The 17,495-nt window shown below is 46.1% G+C and overlaps 1 protein-coding gene across 3 annotated transcripts; it reads left to right on the plus strand.

The window, feature by feature from the left end:
* Window positions 1-647: 647 nt before the first annotated feature.
* Window positions 648-16,976, plus strand: CGREF1 (cell growth regulator with EF-hand domain 1). 3 transcript variants are annotated; one of them, XM_074331815.2, is made up of 8 exons: window positions 4,349-4,487; window positions 4,653-4,728; window positions 13,814-14,064; window positions 14,488-14,599; window positions 15,619-15,684; window positions 15,774-15,844; window positions 15,982-16,106; window positions 16,297-16,976. In XM_074331815.2, the coding sequence occupies exons 4-8, from the start codon at window positions 14,493-14,495 to the stop codon at window positions 16,765-16,767; spliced, it is 840 nt and encodes a 279-aa protein (XP_074187916.1). In that variant the 5' UTR covers window positions 4,349-4,487; window positions 4,653-4,728; window positions 13,814-14,064; window positions 14,488-14,492; the 3' UTR covers window positions 16,768-16,976. The 3 variants fall into 3 exon arrangements, with proteins under 3 accessions (XP_019590867.2, XP_019590868.2, XP_074187916.1); XM_019735309.3 differs by lacking the exon at window positions 13,814-14,064 and having other exon boundaries at window positions 4,327-4,487; XM_019735308.3 differs by lacking the exons at window positions 4,349-4,487; window positions 4,653-4,728; window positions 13,814-14,064 and adding an exon at window positions 648-933.
* Window positions 16,977-17,495: the final 519 nt, after the last annotated feature.

Here is a 17,495-nt window from a genome sequence, read left to right on the forward strand (position 1 = left end):
CTGGCTGCAGTGGGAGCATTGAGGAGGGTCCCCACACTCCATGGGATCAGCGAAAGTACACCCAGATGTTAAATAACTGTAGGGAAGATGTTAGGAAAGTTTGCCTTCATTGACTGATGTGAGCTTTTGTCTGTTAGCTTTTTGTTCCTTTGTTCCCCCAACATGAGAGACTGCATGTGAGGTATTGGCTAGCTTAGGGTTAAGAAAATGGCTCCCTTGTCTCTTTCCCGGCAGGAGAGATGTGGAATGATGTTGCTTTCTGTCTGTTTTGCCCGCATCAGCAGATGAGGTAGAAAAAGTAAGTTATATCAGAATGATGTGACAGGCACGTTGCCAGGCTTTGGAAGGCCGTGGGCTGATGGTCCCAGGCGAAAACAGTAAGTATTGTTTGTCTGAATGAACTGGCCCTTCAGCAGGATAAGTAATGTGTTTATCACAGTAAGTGCCCAAACCTCCCGGAATTGGCCATTCCATGAGGGGAAGGCAGAAACAAGGAGCTTGGCTCTAAGGTACATCTAAAAAAAAAAAAAATATATATATATATATATATATATATATGAAACAGACCTCAGTTGGCAGTGTAATTTTGTTATTTTGTCATTTGTCATCGATGATTCTTCATCATTCTAACATTTTGGAAACTCATATACAATATGCAGCTTACAACACCAGGAGACACCCCGACTTCCTGCCGCAGGCCTGGTGAGGTCTGGCTGGTTCCCGACCTCTCCAGTGTTGTTCCCCACAGTTAGCCTTCTTGAGAACTGTTTAGCAGTTTGAAAACTTGTATGCAGCTTGCAGCTTACCAACATCAGGAGACGCCCAAACGTCCAGCAACCACAACAACAACAGAAAAAATAGCAGCGACATTCTTGGGAACTAGTAAGCAGCAGCGGGAGACGCCTCAGCTTTCCCAGCTGCAGACCTGGCAAGGTATTGATTCCTGACCTTTCCACTGTTGTTTTTCCTACGGTTTGGTGCGCTTTTGGCATCTACTGTAATAGTTGCTATCCTGTAGAGTTTATTACTGCTTTTGGGTACTCCTTATTGATGTTATTTGTGTATTTAGTCAAATGATTTTTGATCAATAGTAACCATATGTTGAGATCTCTTAAACTTATATGTATGTGTACTCCTTTGACATGACATTGTTATCAATGTATATAGTTTAGTCTTAACCACCTTTACTTCCTGTCATCAGAACATTCTTTTAAACGCCTTTGTCTTTTTTCTATTACATATTGCTAAATAAATTGATTAGCTCTTGCTAAGTAATTAATTAACCCCACTCTAGTGTGTGCTCCTCTTTCTTTTCCCCATTCATCATTACAATAACAGTACATTTAAGATGAAACAAACAAACCAAAAAAATGTGTAGGAGCTTCCCAGGCAAGAGGGAAGCAGGCAAAGAGTAGTTCCAGGACAGGGAACAGTCTAAGGAAAAGCATGTGAGCGACTTCTTAAAGGAACAAAAAGAAATTTGGTGTGGCTGGAGCATATGAGATGGTCAAGAACGAGGTTTTGAGCAGCAACATAAAAGATGGTAGAGTTTATCCTAAGGGTGGAGGAAAGCCATCAGAGAGTTTTATGAAGTGGTGGGCTACAGGATCAGAGTTGTTTTGGAAGAATTATTCAGGCTCCTTGGAGAATGGATTGGAGGAGGATGAGAATGAAAGCAGAGAGACCAAGTAGGAGGCTGTCCACAGAACTTGGGCAAGGATGATGGCTGCCTGGACTGGGGGAGGAGTGAAGATCTTCTTCGAGGCTGAATTGATAGGACTTGGTGGTAGGTTGGAGATGGGAGGAGAAGGAGGAATCATGGATGACCTCCAGGTTTCTTCTGACTGCTTTTTTTTTTTAAAAAAAGATTTATTGGGGAAGGGGATAGGACTTTATTGGGGAACTGTATGTACTTTCAGGATTTTTTCCAAGTCAAGTTGGCCTTTCAATTGTAGTTGTGGAGGGCGCAGCTCAGCTCTAGGTCCAGTTGCCGTTGTTAGTTGCAGGGACACAGCCCACCATCCCTTGCGGGAGTCGAGGAATTGAACTGAACCGGCAACCTTGTGGTTGAGAGCCCACTGGCCCATGTGGGAATCGGTTGAACCGGCAGCCTTCCTTGTTAGGAGCACGGAGCTCCAACTGGTTGAGCCACTGGGCTGGCCCCTGACTGCTTTGATTCAGAGATGCATGGTGGTGCCTGTCCCTGGGATAGGAAAACTGGGGGAGGGGAAGGTTTGAGGAGGAAGATGATGCATTCTGACTCAGACATGTAGAGGTTGGGGTGCTAGTAGATGTTCTAATTGTGTTTTCTTAGACGCTGAATTTTGGCATCCATTACTATAAAGCCAAACTAATGGCCAAAGTTGTTTATATCTCCCTTGCTACCAGAGCCCATACTCTGAGCCACCTCCTTTATCTAACTCTCACACACCAAGTCAATATTTCCTCTGTCATAAATCAACATAGGGCCAGGTATCAGACAACTAGGGATACCCCTGTCCCCCAGAGTCTGCCAGAAATATTCAAACTAGCCAATCCAAAGCTGTTTACCCTGCCCTGCCTTACCTTTTCCTTACCTTACCTTAATAAAGGCTGTGGCTTAAGCCTTCCCCTTGCTTCTTTCTGGCTTCTGACTTACACTGGCACTTCCCACTGTGGTTCTGTGGGGTGAGCTGTGCCTCTCGTTTCTAGGGGAACTGTAACATTAAACTTTTCTTCAGTGGCGTTGACCTCTCCATGTTGTCACTCAGTCACCTTTAGAAATTAAGATCTGGACACAAATCAGTAGGCTGTTCAATTTCTGAAGTGGTCTGGGACTTAAAGATTGGAATTTGAGATTTGGCAGTCATCAGCATTTAGACGATGTATTAGTTTGCAGGATTGCCATAACAAAGTACTACACATTGTATCTTAACCAATAGAACTTTATTGTCTCACAATTCTGGAGACTAAAAGTCTAAGTTCAAGGTATCAGCACGGTTGGTTCCTTCTGAGAACTAGGAGGAAGAATCCATTCCACGCCTCTCCTCTAGTTTCTCGTGTTTTGTTGGCAATATTTGGTATTCCTTGGCATGTAGAATAGAAGCTTCACCCCAATCTCTGCCTGCATCTTCACATGCTACTGTGTGTGTGTGTGTGTGTGTGTGTGTGTGTCCACGTTTTTATATGGGTACCAGTCATATTAGATTAGGGACCCACCATACTTCAGTATGACCTCTTCACTAATCATGTCTGCAACAACCCTATTTCCAAATAAGGTCACATTCTGAGATATTAGGGCTTAGGACCTCAGTATATGAAATTTTGAGGGAGGCAGTTTAACCCATAACAAAGTGATGGAAGCTACATAAATAGATGAACACATGAGCAGATGGGGAGTGAGAAGAGAGCCCAGAGGAACTCTGGTACATGAAGAAAACTAAGAAGAAATGACTCTGTAGAGAAAACGGTGTTGCTGAGACCAGTGGGTACCGTGATCCAAGGAGATCGTGTCCATCAGTGTTCCCCACGAGGAGGACAGGATGACCTTGATGAGAGTGGGTTTGTTGTGATGGAAAGGAGCTGATGGAGAGGGAGAAGATGAAGATTCCAGGGAGATAAGAAATCGTTTATTCAAAGAACTAAGTCTTTGGGCCAGTGGGTGAGGATGTAGTCCAGAGCCTCCGTGGAGGAACTGGCCACTAACAAAATTAGGTGACACTCTATTTCGCCCACAAAGCTATAGCCACACACTGCAACACTTGGTGCTGGCAAATAACTGCCACCATCACCCTTGAGATGCTTTTCCCAGACAACCCCTTCCCACCACCGCTGCTGCCAGGTCTCCTACGGAGCCACTTCTCAGGGATGCACAGGCACAGCCACACAATGACAGTGTCATTGGGAACCAGCAGTCACAGCTGCCACTTGAGCATCACAAACAACTCAGGAAGAGTGCACCTAGATCCCTAACACACATACCGCTACCATCACATACCGGACAATCAGTCACACATTGGCCATACTTTCTCAAGCCCATACTGTCACACAAAACACCCCTTACTGTGTCACAAGTTCCCCAAACACACAGCCACGTACACCAATCACAATCACACGCGCTAACAGTAAGTTACATTCCATCTTGTAACATACATCTGGGTGCTTGCGGGCAGTGGCACCCACAGCATCACACACACACACACACACACACACACACACACACACACACACACACACACACACACACGCAGAGACCGCGGGGAGAAGCCGGGTAGAGGTTGCAGAGAGCCGGGTCTGGCGGTCAGGGCGGGGCGGCAACCCTGTCCTCTCGCTGGCGCTCCGGACTCTGCCCGTGCCAGGGCGGTGGCTGCAGCCAGGAGGGCGACGTGGAGCGGCCACGTGGAGCTGCCTGGGGGAGGGCCCGGCGGCGGGGAGCGAGGCGCCGGCGGTGCACGGCCTTGAGCGACGCCGAAGCCGGCCCTCAGCTGAGACTGGTTGCGCCGCCGCAGGTGGGTCCGAGACCCGCCCGGGGCGGGCGGGCTGGGAGAGGCGGGGGACCCCCACCAGGCCAGCTGGGAACGAACCGCGCGGTGGAGCGGGATCGCGGGGCGGAGGCGGCCTCCTGGCCTCTGGGTCTGGATGCTGAAGGCGCAGTCCCTCTGCATCCCCTGCAGCTGCAGCTGTGACGCGTCCGCAGCGGTGGACCTCGCCTCCAGGCACCTCTCAGGAGGAGGTCACCCCTGAGAGCAGGTAAAGGAAGGGGTGGAAGGCGAATCCTGAGCTCCCTCTGTGTGATGATGAGGCTTCACAATTATCCAAGTGTCTCATTTGTCACTCTGACTGCCCTGGGGAGAGGGGGCCGGCAGGAGTTTCCTTCTCATTTGACAGATGAAGAGAAGGACTGGCTGGGGGCCAAGGTTGTCACCCAGCTGGAAGCGGCAGGATGGAGCCCAGTGCTCAGTGTGGGACCATTTGGTGGTATAGCCCCTGCCTCTTCTCTTGGGAGGGGTGTGCTGGGAAGCACCAGAGGGATAAGCTAAGGGAGAGGATTTGGTTCCAAATAACTTCCTGACAGAATTAGCCAGAAGTGGAGTGGATGCCCTGTGAGGTGCTAGGCTCCCATTCTGGAAAGTCAGGCAGAGGCTGAATGGCCATTGGCAGGGACACTGTGGAAGCAATGTTTGCACTGGATGGGAAGTTATGCAAGATAAAAGGCCCCTGCCACATCGCAGAGTCTCTGAAATACTCAGGGAGCATCTGCTCACTTTCAGCCATTTAACCTACATTATTCCATTGCATCCTCCCCAAACCCCTTCCAGATAGTGCTATCCTCATTTTTAAAAATGAAGATCCCAGGGCCCCAGAGATGTTAAGACACCTGCCTAGACCACACTGCTACCACTGTGAGAGGCAGGGTTTGATCAGAGGTCTAACCCCAGAGCTGGCTCTCGTCTCTTGTGCTGGTGCAAAGGTTTGAAGAAATCAGAGGCCGGAGGGTCATTGTGAATGTGAGTGTGTGTGTGTGTGTGTGTGTGTGTGTGTGTGTGTGATGTGAATAACTTTACTGAGTTATATCACAACTGTTAACTGACAGTTGTGGTGGCTTTCATGTGGTCATTAGGGTAAATTATGTTTACGCACATTAAAGTTACAGGAAATGATTAGGAACATTTTATTTGACAGGCAGTGGTTTGTAACTGCTTTATTTCTGTTGCTTACAAATGCTTTGTAAATACTTAGAAATTTGTGTGAACAAATCACATTACACCAACCTCATTACTCATTCCTGGAGGTGCCTGAGCCTGACTTCCTTTAAATAATAGAGGGAGGTGAGTTACCTGTACTAAAAATGTCACAGTTGGAAGGATGACTTAAGAGAACGTTACTTAGATGACACATGCACAAGTCCACGTGCACTTATTTGAGTTTGTGAAGTGGACTACAACCAGAGTGCTAGGATTGTCACGAGGGCCCGGATATTCCAGGGAGAGGGTGGAACAGCTCAGGCAAAAGCACTGAAAAGAAAGTGAAAAGTATGTCAGGAGACTCCACTCACCCCTCTGTTAGTGTGATGGAGCACTGGAAGATGAGTCTAAGATGATAATTTGATATCTGAGTGTAGAAGGCTTTAAATGCTCAGGTGGGGATTCTGGACTATACTCGATAGGAGCCATTGAAGATTTTGGAAGTTCTAGCAAAGGAAGATTAAGCTGATGTGGGTATGGGGGCTTCTTTAAGTGGAGAAGAGGCAGGAATAAGAATGAGAGGCTACTACATTAGTTTGTGCAAGAAGTAATTAATTCATTACCCACTTAATAGTCGCTGTAACCCTGTGAGGTAAGTACTCTTTCCATTACGCAGATACAGTAACTGAAGTTTAGTGAGGATAATTAACTTACCTAAGGTCACAGCGATGGTGTGATGGTGGAGCTGAGATTTGAACCTAGGTCTGGCTGCTTCCAAAGCTCTGTTCTCTGTGCATTGCACATGCTGACTAGTTGCATAAGTGTGACAGATACATGGACAGATACAAAACTAAGAGGAGGAGGGTGATAGTAATTCATGTGGGCAGCACTCAGGACCAGGTACATCCTTTTTAGGTCCCGGTGCAAAAATAAGATTAAGAATTTTGAGACAGTGACAGCTGAACATTAAGAGTAAGCACAGGACCTTTCCTAGAGCAGGGCCCCAGTGGCTGCAAAGGTCACACACCCATGAAACCAGTTTTAATTACTTCGACAACTTAACAAACCATCTCAAAACTTAGTGGCCAGGGCGGACGGGTGGCTCAGTTGGTTAGAGCGCAAGCTCTGGGCAACGGGACTGTTGGTTCGATTCCCACATGGGCCAGCGAGCTGCGTCCTCTGCAACTAGAATGAAGTCAATGAGCTGCCGCTCAGCTCCCGGGTCCCGGGCCAGATGGCTCAGTTGGTTGGTGCGCGGGCTCTCAACCACAAGGTTGCTGGTTCAAATCCTTTACTCCCACAAGGGATGATGGGCTGTGCCCCCTGCAACTAACAACAGCAACTGGACCTAGAGCTGAGCTGCGCCCTCCACAACTAAGATTGAAAGGACGACAATTGACTTGGAAAAGTCCCGGATGTACACACTCTTCCCCAATAAAGTCCTTTCCCCTGCCCCAATAAAATCTTTAAAAAAAACTTAGTGGCTGAACACAGTGGCACTGACTTTGCTCATGAATGTGCAGTCTGAGCAGGGCTGTGGAAACAAGCACATTTCTGCTCCGTGCTGTGTAACCTGGCTGGGGGTTGGAATCACCTGAAAGTTTGCTCTCACTTGTGTGGTCCCTGGACTGGGAAGATGTGTGCAGCTAGAGGCCAGAATGTCTGGGGCTCCTCAGGCATCTCTGTCTCTATATAGTTTCTCCACATGGTCTTTTCAGCATGGCGGCTTCAGGGAAGCCAGGTGCATATCGGCATGTTAAGAGAGGGAGAGAGAACCAGAACCAGGCATAAGCTATGTGGCTTTTTGTGACCCAGACTTGGAAGTCATGCAGTGTCATTTCAGCTATTTGTTAGAAGTGAGTTGCTAAGTCCAGCTCATATACAAGGAAAGGCAAAATAGACTCCAGCTTTTGTGGGGAGAAATGTCAAAAGAAATTTGTAGACCTTTTTTTTCAAACCAGCACAGTCGGCCTCATGAGTGAATAGATTAGTGAGATCTGCCAGGTGCATCCCCTTTAGGCCTAAACTGCTTGCTACTACTAGAGATGTTCTTCTTTATCCTCGTTTAAAAGGCAATTGCTAATGCATGATATATTAAGCCTGGATAATAGATTTTGACAGCTCTGAGGGATTTAAATTACTCCAGTGCCTCCTGTTCCCCTAGGTCCTGGCAGTAAACAGATGGGGAGGAGAAAGCAATTTGAGGGTACCCAGGTGGGGAGACCAGGATGGTGGATATGTATGAAGTCACTGCCGAGCAATCCAGGAAAACTTCTGAAGGAAAAAGTCTTTACTGTATGACCAGACATTGTGTGTTACACTTCTTGTCTCGTTAACCCTGACCACACCCCATGAGAGGGTACAGACGGAGAACCTGAAACACAGAAGTCACACAGCTAGTGAGTTGTTGCAGAGCCTGGATTTGAACTTAGGCAGCCTGCGGTTAGGCCCCAAATCCTTTAACTTTGGGCCGTCCTACCTATTCCTTAGCAATTCTGTGTTTCTCTGTCCTATTAATCATTGTTTTAATGATTTGTAACTTTTCCTACTTAACATATTTGCAAACCTTAAGAAAGAAAAAGAATAAGTAATTCTGTTTTATATTATTATCTTATAAGATAGTGCCTCATCTACAGTCGGTGCTCAATAAATATGAAAGAAATGAATACCATTTATCTTTATTCTACAAACTTATGTTTATACTTGCCTTCCCTTTGGATGCTTGCCTGCCTGGCCTTTGTCACCAAAGGTGCTTCTCATGGTATCAGAGGCACTGAGTCCCAGGGTCCATACCTTGTAGCTTTCTTTCTGACCTCTTCTGGCCAGCCGGCCCTCTCAGCCATTATATGCCCATCCTTCCACCTTAGAGCCTGGAACCCTCAGCCGTCCCACTGCCCCCACCCCACCCCCACCTCAAACCACAGCACTCTGGATAAAAAGAACTGGGTGAAGTGGCCCTGTTGCCCATTCACCTAGACTCTCCTTCAGCCACGGCTTCCTGACCACTCAGGCACCCTGTGGGAAGGGCCTTCTCACTAATCCTCCCAGATTAGGCACATATCTCTGCAGTTCTTGGATTTCCACTCAGTCTCCGTGGGTTATAATGGAGATTTCTGTCTTCAACCCCCAGGTGAGGGCCAGGTGGTGGTGAGCTCCACCCCACTGAGAGCCCAGGTAGCCTTGTACACTAGTTGCATTCCCTCCAGCCCTCTATCACTCCTTGAACTTGATTGATGGTGTCTCTCATGATTCAGAAGTATAAACTTTTGATATACTCAAATCTGTCCATTTTTTCCAGTAAAACATAAGTTTGAAATATTTATCATGTTTAGTGGCTCTGTCATATAATATGATTTGCTGAGCCCTTGCCTAAATGTTAGACATTAAAGTTGTTTACATTTCTTTGACTAACGTTAATAGCACAGCTATAAATATCTTTATAACTTCCTTTCCAATTGTGTTTTTCCTTATGAAATTCCCAGGATAATATTGTTGGATTAGAGTTTCACAGCAATTAATACACATTTGCAGAGAGCTCTCTAGAAACAGTTCAGGTTTATAGTTCCTCAAACAATGTAAGTTAATACTCACTGATTCAATTTTTTTTGTGAATTTTGTGATGACACTCTTCTGTCTTTAATAATGCTTTTCACCTTAAAATGTAGTCTCACATCATTAAAGCTATATCAGCTTTCTTTTGTCTAGTATTGTTTTATATATCCTTCTTCCATCCTTTTGCTTTCAACCTTTCAGTCTTTATTTTTTAGGTTAATCTTTAGAAAATCGCATATAACTGAATTTTGTTTTATACACATTTTGATAATCTCTATTTCCTAACTGATGAGTTTATACAATTTATATTTATTATGATTACTGATATACTTGAATCTATTTTTACCATCATATTTTGTGCTTTCTATTTGTCTTTTTAATTTTATTTTCTTAGGGTTTTTTTTTTTTCTCTTTTCCTGCCTTCCTTTGATTTTTTAAAAAAATTCCATTCATTTTATTCTGTGCTGGCTTGAGGTCATATATATATTCTATTTCTTTTTTTTTTTAAGTGGTTATCCTTAAAATTTTTATATGCATATTTAACTTAGTTGATCAGTATAGTATGTCTGTTCTCTTCTCAAACAACCATCCTCACCTTGTATCTTGCTGTCTGATGTAGTTCATTCCACTTCTTTTGTCCCATATAGTAACATAATTATCATAGTTTAATAGTCTACATTTATATTTTCCCACATGCTTTCTGATTTTTTTTCTCTCTCACCACTTTTCCTTGCATTTCAAAGCCTTGGATCACTTTTCTTTTCCCTCAACTAGATCCCTTAGAATTTCCTTTAATGAAGGAGTTGGTGGTAAATTATCCAATTTGTTGTTTATCTAAAGTTGTTTTTGTTTCACCTCATTCTTGAAAGATAATTTTGCTGAAAATAGAATTCTAGAATGGTAATTTCCCTCCTTTTTCAACATATTAAAAGACTATACTACCGTATTCTGGCATCACTGTTGCTGTTGAAAAATCAGCTGTCAGTCTAATTACTCTTCCTTTTAGGTGATTTGTCTTTTCTTTCTGACTACTTTTTTTTTTTTTTTTTTTAAAGATTTTATTGGGGAAGGGGAACAGGACTTTATTGGGGAACAATGGTCAAATTGTTGTCCTTTCAATCTTAGTTGTGGAGGGTTCTGTTCAGCTTCAAGTTGTTGTTCTTTCAGTCTTAGTTGTGGAGGGCGCAGCTCAGCTCCAGGTCCAGTTGCTGTTGCTAGTTGCAGGGGGCACAGCCCACCATCCCTTGCGGGACTCGAGGAATTGAACTGGCAACCTTGTGGTTGAGAGCCCACTGGCCCATGTGGGAATTGAACCGGTAGCCTTCGGAGTTAGGAGCACGGAGCTCTAACCGCTTGAGCCACCAGGCCGGCCCTCTTTCTGACTACTTTTAAGATCGTCTCATTTTCCTGGTGTTCTCTAGTTTCACAAAAGCTATAGGTGTGGATTTCTGTTTATTTAATTCACCTGGGATTGTTGTGCTTCATGGATTGGAATATTAGTGATTTGCAACATGGAAAAATCTCAACTGTTATTTCTTCAAATACTGCTTCTATCCAATTTTCTCTGTTATTTCCTCCATCCTCCATGCCGCTTAACCTTTTCTTTTATATTTTCTATTTCTTTGACTCAATTAACTTTTAGGGGCTCAGAGCTACTCACCCCAAGATGTGCTTCTGTGGTGTGTAGATTGTTTTGAGCTAAAGGCCACTTTAGCTGTGGGCTCAGGAGAAACTTCTGTCCCTCCCTTGACTATTGGGAAGAATTTGAATTAGGGGCCTTTTCCGTAATGGGAGATTGTCAGAGATAACCTCTTTTGATTCATCTATAGGGCAGGGCAAACTTCTATTTATTAAATGTCTATTCTTCTTATCATCCTGCAAGGACCTGTTGAAGCCCTCAAGGTACTTTACCTCATCCCTTCGCTCAGAATGTTTTATATTCCTCAATGCCCCTTTCTACCTCTGAACCTGTTGTGCATATGGGGTCTCTGACTCTTTCATGTATGTGGGGTTTCCATACATATGTATTAAATTTGGTTATTTTCTCTTGCTAATCTGTCTGATGTCTATTTGATTAGTAGACCAGTTGAAAGAACCTTGAGGGTAGAGGATAGTTTGTTTCTGCCCCACAAACTGTATTCTAGTTAATTTATTCAGATCTATTTTCCAGTCCGTTAATTCTCACATCTGTGTGTAGTCTGTTTCACTCACTGTATTTTTTAAATCAATCTTTTCTTTATATTTGTGTTATACTTGGTTTTCAAATCTAGTTGGTCATTTTTATGCTCTTATTCCTTTCTCATAGTTTCAAGCTTCTCTTTAGTTAAAACATATTAAATATGCTTTATATTCTGTGTGTGCTGATTCTACTACTGTGTTTCCCGAAAATAAGACCTAGCCGGACAATCAGCTCTAATGCGTCTTTTGGAACAAAAATTAATATAAGACCCAGTATTATATTATATTATATTATATTATATTATATTATATTATATTATATTATATTATAGACCCGGTATTATAGTATATATTATATTATATTACATTATATTATATTTTATTATATTATATAAGACCAGGTCTTATATTGTAGTAAAATAAGACTGGGTCTTATATTAACTTTTGTTCCAAAAGACGCATTAGAGCTGATAGTCCAGCTGGGCCTTATTTTCAAGGAAACACAGTATCTTTAGTTTTTGCAAGTCCGGTTTTGCCTGCAGTTGTTTAGCTGGCTCTTATTCAGTGTCTTATTTTCCATGTATGTTTATGACTTTTTGGCGAGTATATGTTCCTTGAAACTTGACCTATGGGACTTCTTTGAGCCCTGGATTGGAGGTGTGTTCTTCCAGACCAGATGTTTATTTTCCTCTGTCAGAACTGGGAGAATTATCAACCAGGTACCACTTCAAAATAAATGATCTGCTTTAGGTTTCTGAACCACAGCGGTAGCATTAATTCAGGCCTCGAATCCACATTAGAGCAGGCTTATTACAAATTCTCCGGGAAGATATTTTTCTCCCTTCTATCCAGCACCTAGGCCAAGGTAAGCAAGAGTCTATGCTGTCCTTCTACATGGTGAATTTACTTCTTAGATTGAGAGTTGAGCTGTTTGAATCCCACCTTTATGTATACAGTCTCCAATTCATCTCCTCACATTCGGTGGGTCCAGGCTTTATCTGTGGTCTCTTCTATTGCACAAAGCACTCAAACTGATAACTCAAGTTCACCCGGGGTTTGGTTTAGCACATACTCTTAAGGCAAAGGCTGACTTCAAACTGACTTTTCCCCCAGGATTACAGGTTTCACTGCGCTTTTATACTCAGGGAATTTCTTAACTTTCTTGCCAACTTACTGCATTTGAAAAGATACTTTCTATTTTTATCCAGCTTTGGACTTACTTTCACTGGGATATTTACTACTATACTACCAGACATGAAAGTCTGGATGTTTTTGTAGTCCATCCTTTCACTGAGGGGTGTCTACTGTGGTGGGATCTCTGAGGTCCCCAGTTACTATGGAGATCTGTTCCAGCTGCCTCTCCTGCATGGGCCCAAGACCTTATCTTCTCTCCTGGGTGCAGCAACTAAAGTCCAAGGACCTATGTTGCCAGCCGATGTTCGTGAACACCTTTAGGGCAGCTGGGCTTCAACACCCATTTAACCACCGGGGATTATGGACAAACTATGTAGATTATCTCTTTTGGAGTCAACGTATGCATAGAAAATTGAATACAGTTTCTAGGACTCTCAGTAGCTTCACCTTCACGTGCACCTTCATGTTTTGCTGCTGCTTCCTTAGGGCAGCTCTGCTGGCACCGCTACAGGCAGGTTCCCACCCGTATCTTCCTGTTAACCAGATGCTGGCCTACTCTTCCCTGCATCTTTTAGGAAGCTGATGTCCACCCTTGCAGTGGTTCTGAACCTTGTCAGGGTCATGGAACTCTTTGAGAATCTGCTAAAAGTTATGAACCTTTCTCCAAGAAAATTGAGTGCCAGCCAGAGTGTAGCGCACTGTCTCAGAGGGCTCCTCACCCTCTGCCTAGACCAAACGTCTGCTGATTTGTCTTCCTGGAGATGGGCATGGGGTCAGGCCTCAGCTGTGGTGGGCGCCTGCTTCAGGAGCGCACATGATACGCGCACACACTTGGGACGACTCACACTTCATGTTCTGTGCTTTTGTTCGATCCTGTCTTTTTGACTGTTTCCATATAATCAAATGATTGCATTGCCAGTGGGCCTACACACTGTAGGCCTCAGGGGAAGTTTTTGTTATTTCCTTCATATCAGGACCTGATTTCCTAACTGCAGTAAACAGCAGTTCCTGGGGCCGCTGTTGGTTTGACCCTGTTTTTCTTTCAATCCCTACCTGAGATTAGACCTATTTCAATGAGTCTGATTTGTTCTTTGGTGAGGTTTTTTTTTTTTTTCCCTTTGTTTTTTTTGGTTTATTTATTTTAAGTTAGTTTACTTTTTTAAAAAAAGATTTATTGGGGAACAGTGTGTTTCTCCAGGGCCCATCATCTCCAAGTCGTTGTCCTTCCATCTAGTTGTGGAGGACGCAGCCCTGCTCCAAGTCCAGTTGCCGTTTTCAATTTTTAGTTGCAGGGGCACAGCCCATCATCCCATGGGGGAATTGAACCGTCAACCTTGTTGTTGAGAGCTTGCGCTCCAATCAACTGAGCCATCCGGCCGCCCTTCCGGAAGCTCAGCTGCATCTCATCTCCAATCTAGTTGTGGAGGGCACAGCTGTGGAGGGTGCAGCTCACTGGCCCATGTGGGAATCAAACCGGCAACCCTGTTGTTCAGAGCTGGCGCTATAACCAACTGAGCCATCCAGCTGCCCCTCTTTGGTGAGGTTTTAATGAATACAAACTAACAATTTGCCTTTCTGTTTATAAGTCTTGGTTTTTTTGTGAGTCTCTGCATTTCTGATTTGGCCTTTTTCTTAACCTCTCTGAGCTAATTTCCATCTGTAAAATGAGTGGACTGAACTGGATCAGACTTACTTAATTTAAACTGCGCTCCTCCCAGTACCTCAGGGGGCTGGCAGGGCCAGGGAAGTGGGGTGTGGTGAGGGGCTCCTGTCTGTGTGCTGCTTCCACCAGAGCAGGGCAGCTTTGTGCACCTTACACATGGGATCTGGAAAGTTCCTCAGGGGATCCTTGATGTCTGTGTGTGACTCCAGCCCAAGCAGGAGTCCTATCCCCGGAAGAGAAGGCACTCCTGTCTCACCCACCGATCCCCCTCCCCCCACTCCCTAACTCTGTTCCCAGGAAAGATGTTACCTGTTCCAATTCCAGGAAGGATGTTACCGATGATGATGAGAATGTTAGTGCTGCTGCTGCTGCCCCTGAGTCAGGCTGCTCCCAGGGATGGCACCACAAGGTGATGAGATTCAGAGGGCAAGGCCAAGCAAGGCCCAGGAGCCAGGGAGGGTCTGAGGGTGTGGGGAACCCCTCTGGGAGGCAGGAGACCAGGGTGTATGTTCCCTGACGTCTGTAACCCTCCCCACCCACCTCACCCTCTGCCTTCTGCCCTTTGCAAAAGAGGGTATGCAGTGTGTTTGCTGGACTCATTTGGAGCCAGGAGCTCAGTTCCAATGAAATGTCAAGCACAGGGAAGGGGCTGCAGTCCCCTTATCAAGATGTTCTAGTGGGGATTCCAAAGAAATAGAGGTCATTAAGAAATCATTTCTATTTTATTGGAATACCTTTCTTGTACCTATGCAGTGTGCAGGCTGGGCTGGGTGGAGGACAGATACAGGAACAGCAGCAAAGGCTGGCTGCACGGACAAAAGTTGCTGCAGCAGCTCCTGCCAGCTCTTTAGAGTCAACAAACTAGACTGAATTGGACTTGGTCCAGAACTGGGAGCAAATCTTGAGCTTTAAAGACTGACAAAGAGACGCTGAGCAGATTGAAGCTCCAGAAGCAACATATATGCCTTCAGCTCGGGGAGGGTAGAAGAGTCGTTTGTGTCACCGAGTAAATCGGGTCTATATAAAACTGGGCAGTGCCACAGGGCTCAGCCAGAGACCTGCCCCTTGGCCCAGCATCAAAGTGGAAGGATTGCCACAATCCATGCTTTCCTGCCCCCTCTGCCTGTTTCCTGTGGTTGCCAGCTTGTGGCTACTAGGTGTGGCCTCATCGGGTCTCTTTGTAACCAAATATCTTATGGGGGTTTCCGCTTACCATCTAAGTTAGGAATCTGCAAACAGTCTGAGGGAGTAAGGCTCTGCTTCTGAGGAGACCAGAAGGACCTCCTCCCCATAAGGTTTTTGGGAATGTGGGGGAGCAATTCCCTTAGGGTCTGGGGAGAACTGCCAGGAGCTTGGGGGGTGGATGGCTGGTAGGCTGGGCCCTGAGGGAGGCTCTTTGCAAGGCTGGTCTTCTCCTCCCTCCTCCAGGCTGGACCTTGAAGAGCAGCAACAGCCCCTACCCAACCCCTTCCAGCCAGGCCAGGAGCAGCTCCGGTGAGTAGGCTGGGCTGGGGGCCTGAGGAAAGGCCTGGAGCTGCATGCAGACTGGCCGCTTGTGGGTTGATTGTCCACTCTTCTGTCAGACTTCTACAGAGCTACCTAAATGGACTACAGAAGATGGAAGGAGAGCCAGAGCACATGAGCCGCGAGCAGGGTAAGGGGCTGGGCTGATGGGGCCAGTGGGTGGGAGGCACAGGGAAGCCAGCGCTGGGACTGACTGCAGGCTGTCCTGTTGCCTCCTGCCTCCTCCCCGTCCCTGACGCCTCTTCTGATTCAGCTTCTTTTCTTTAGTTCTCCTCTACCTCTTTGCCCTCCATGACTATGACCAGAGTGGACAGCTGGACGGCCTGGAGCTGTTGTCCATGTTGACAGCAGCTCTGACCCCTGGAGCTGCTGACTCTCCCACCACCAACCCAGTAAGCCCTGTTGGATGGGGGCACTTCTGTCATGAAGGACCCAGCTCCTTGGGGCTTTGGTCCTTTTCATCATGATTCTTTTAGTGAATCCCCAGGAATGCTCAAAGCCCGCATGGCAGGGACGGAGGGGGGTGGCATTGGGAGGGTCAGGGCTGCTGGGAACACCTCTGGCCACTGTGTGCTTGCACAGGTGATCCTGGTAGTGGACAAAGTGCTGGAGACTCAGGACCTGAATGGGGATGGGCTCATGACCCCTGCTGAGCTCATCAACTTCCCAGGAGAGACCCCGCAGCACACAGAGTCCCAGGAGCCACAAGATGTTGGGAGGCAGCCCCTTTCAGCTAAAAGGCCAGCAACACAAGACGCAGCGGAAGCCCTGGATCCCAGAGAAGAAGCTGGGGGACAGGTGGAGGCCAAAGCACAGTCCTTGGAACCTGTACAGGAGGCTGGGGGACAAGCAGAGGCTGGAGGACAAGCCCCAGGCCCTGGAGGGGAGGCTGGGGGAGAAGCGCCAGGCCTGGGAGCGGAGGCTGGGGGACAGGCAGAAGCCAGAGACACAGGAGAGAAAGCAGAAGAGTTTCCAGGGGAAACACTGGAGTCTAAGAACACCCTAAATAAGTTTGAGGTTCATGCTATTCAACTGGAGAATGATGAGATATAAACCTTAAAGATACAGGTTTCTACCCCGAGAAGTCTCAGTGCCAGAACATAAGCCCCAAAGGGTGGGATGTATATGTTGGGATAAGGACCACCTCTGTGTCCCCTTCTTGGCCCCAATAGGTGGCAGGTCTTTCTGTGCAGCTCAGGGAAACCCTAACTTGAGGGGCAGCTTGAGGACTCAGACAACTAATAAAGAACGAATGGACTCACCCCCCTGGGCCACCTCTCTACTGGTCCAGCCTGCCCAGACCTCAGCGACACAGAGGGTTGGGGATTGGACAGGTCTCTTGGAGGAGCAGGGATTCAGCTTTCCCAGTGTTCCCAGCTGGTGCTGAGACATAGGAGAGTACAGCATTAGGCCACAACCAGCTGCAGACAACCCGGGGAAGAGAGCTCAGCCTCTCCCTGGGGCCCAAATGCTCCTGTTCCCTCCTCAGCTGGTGTTCAGGCACCCAGTGCCCTCCGGCAGCTCAGGGCAGACCTTCCCCATCACTCTGTATCTGCCCCCCCATCGTATTAACAATAACTACCATTTATTGAGAACCTCGTACACATCAGCATCATGCTGGGCATTTCATGTATTGTCTGATTTTATTCTCACAATAATTCTAGGACCAGACAGAAGTAGTTCCATTTTACAGATGAGGAAATTGAGGAAGATTGAATTCAGTAATGTTCCCAAGGTGACACAGCTAATGAATAGGCAGATTTGAAATCAGGTCTGACTGC

The sequence above is a fragment of the Rhinolophus sinicus genome, chromosome 2 (genome assembly GCF_057876585.1).
Source record: "Rhinolophus sinicus isolate RSI-liver-muscle chromosome 2, RSI-T2T, whole genome shotgun sequence".
In the NCBI taxonomy this organism is placed as follows: Eukaryota; Metazoa; Chordata; class Mammalia; order Chiroptera; family Rhinolophidae; genus Rhinolophus; species Rhinolophus sinicus.

Bases quoted from the DNA above. Each gene is read 5' to 3' on its own strand.
- CGREF1 (XM_019735308.3), top strand. From the start codon at position 789: ATGCAGCTTGCAGCTTACCAACATCAGGAGACGCCCAAACGTCCAGCA. The intron at 14,600-15,618 runs GTGATGAGATTC...TCCCTCCTCCAG, and splicing joins CCCAGGGATGGCACCACAAG to GCTGGACCTTGAAGAGCAGC. The intron at 16,107-16,296 runs GTAAGCCCTGTT...GTGCTTGCACAG, and splicing joins ACTCTCCCACCACCAACCCA to GTGATCCTGGTAGTGGACAA.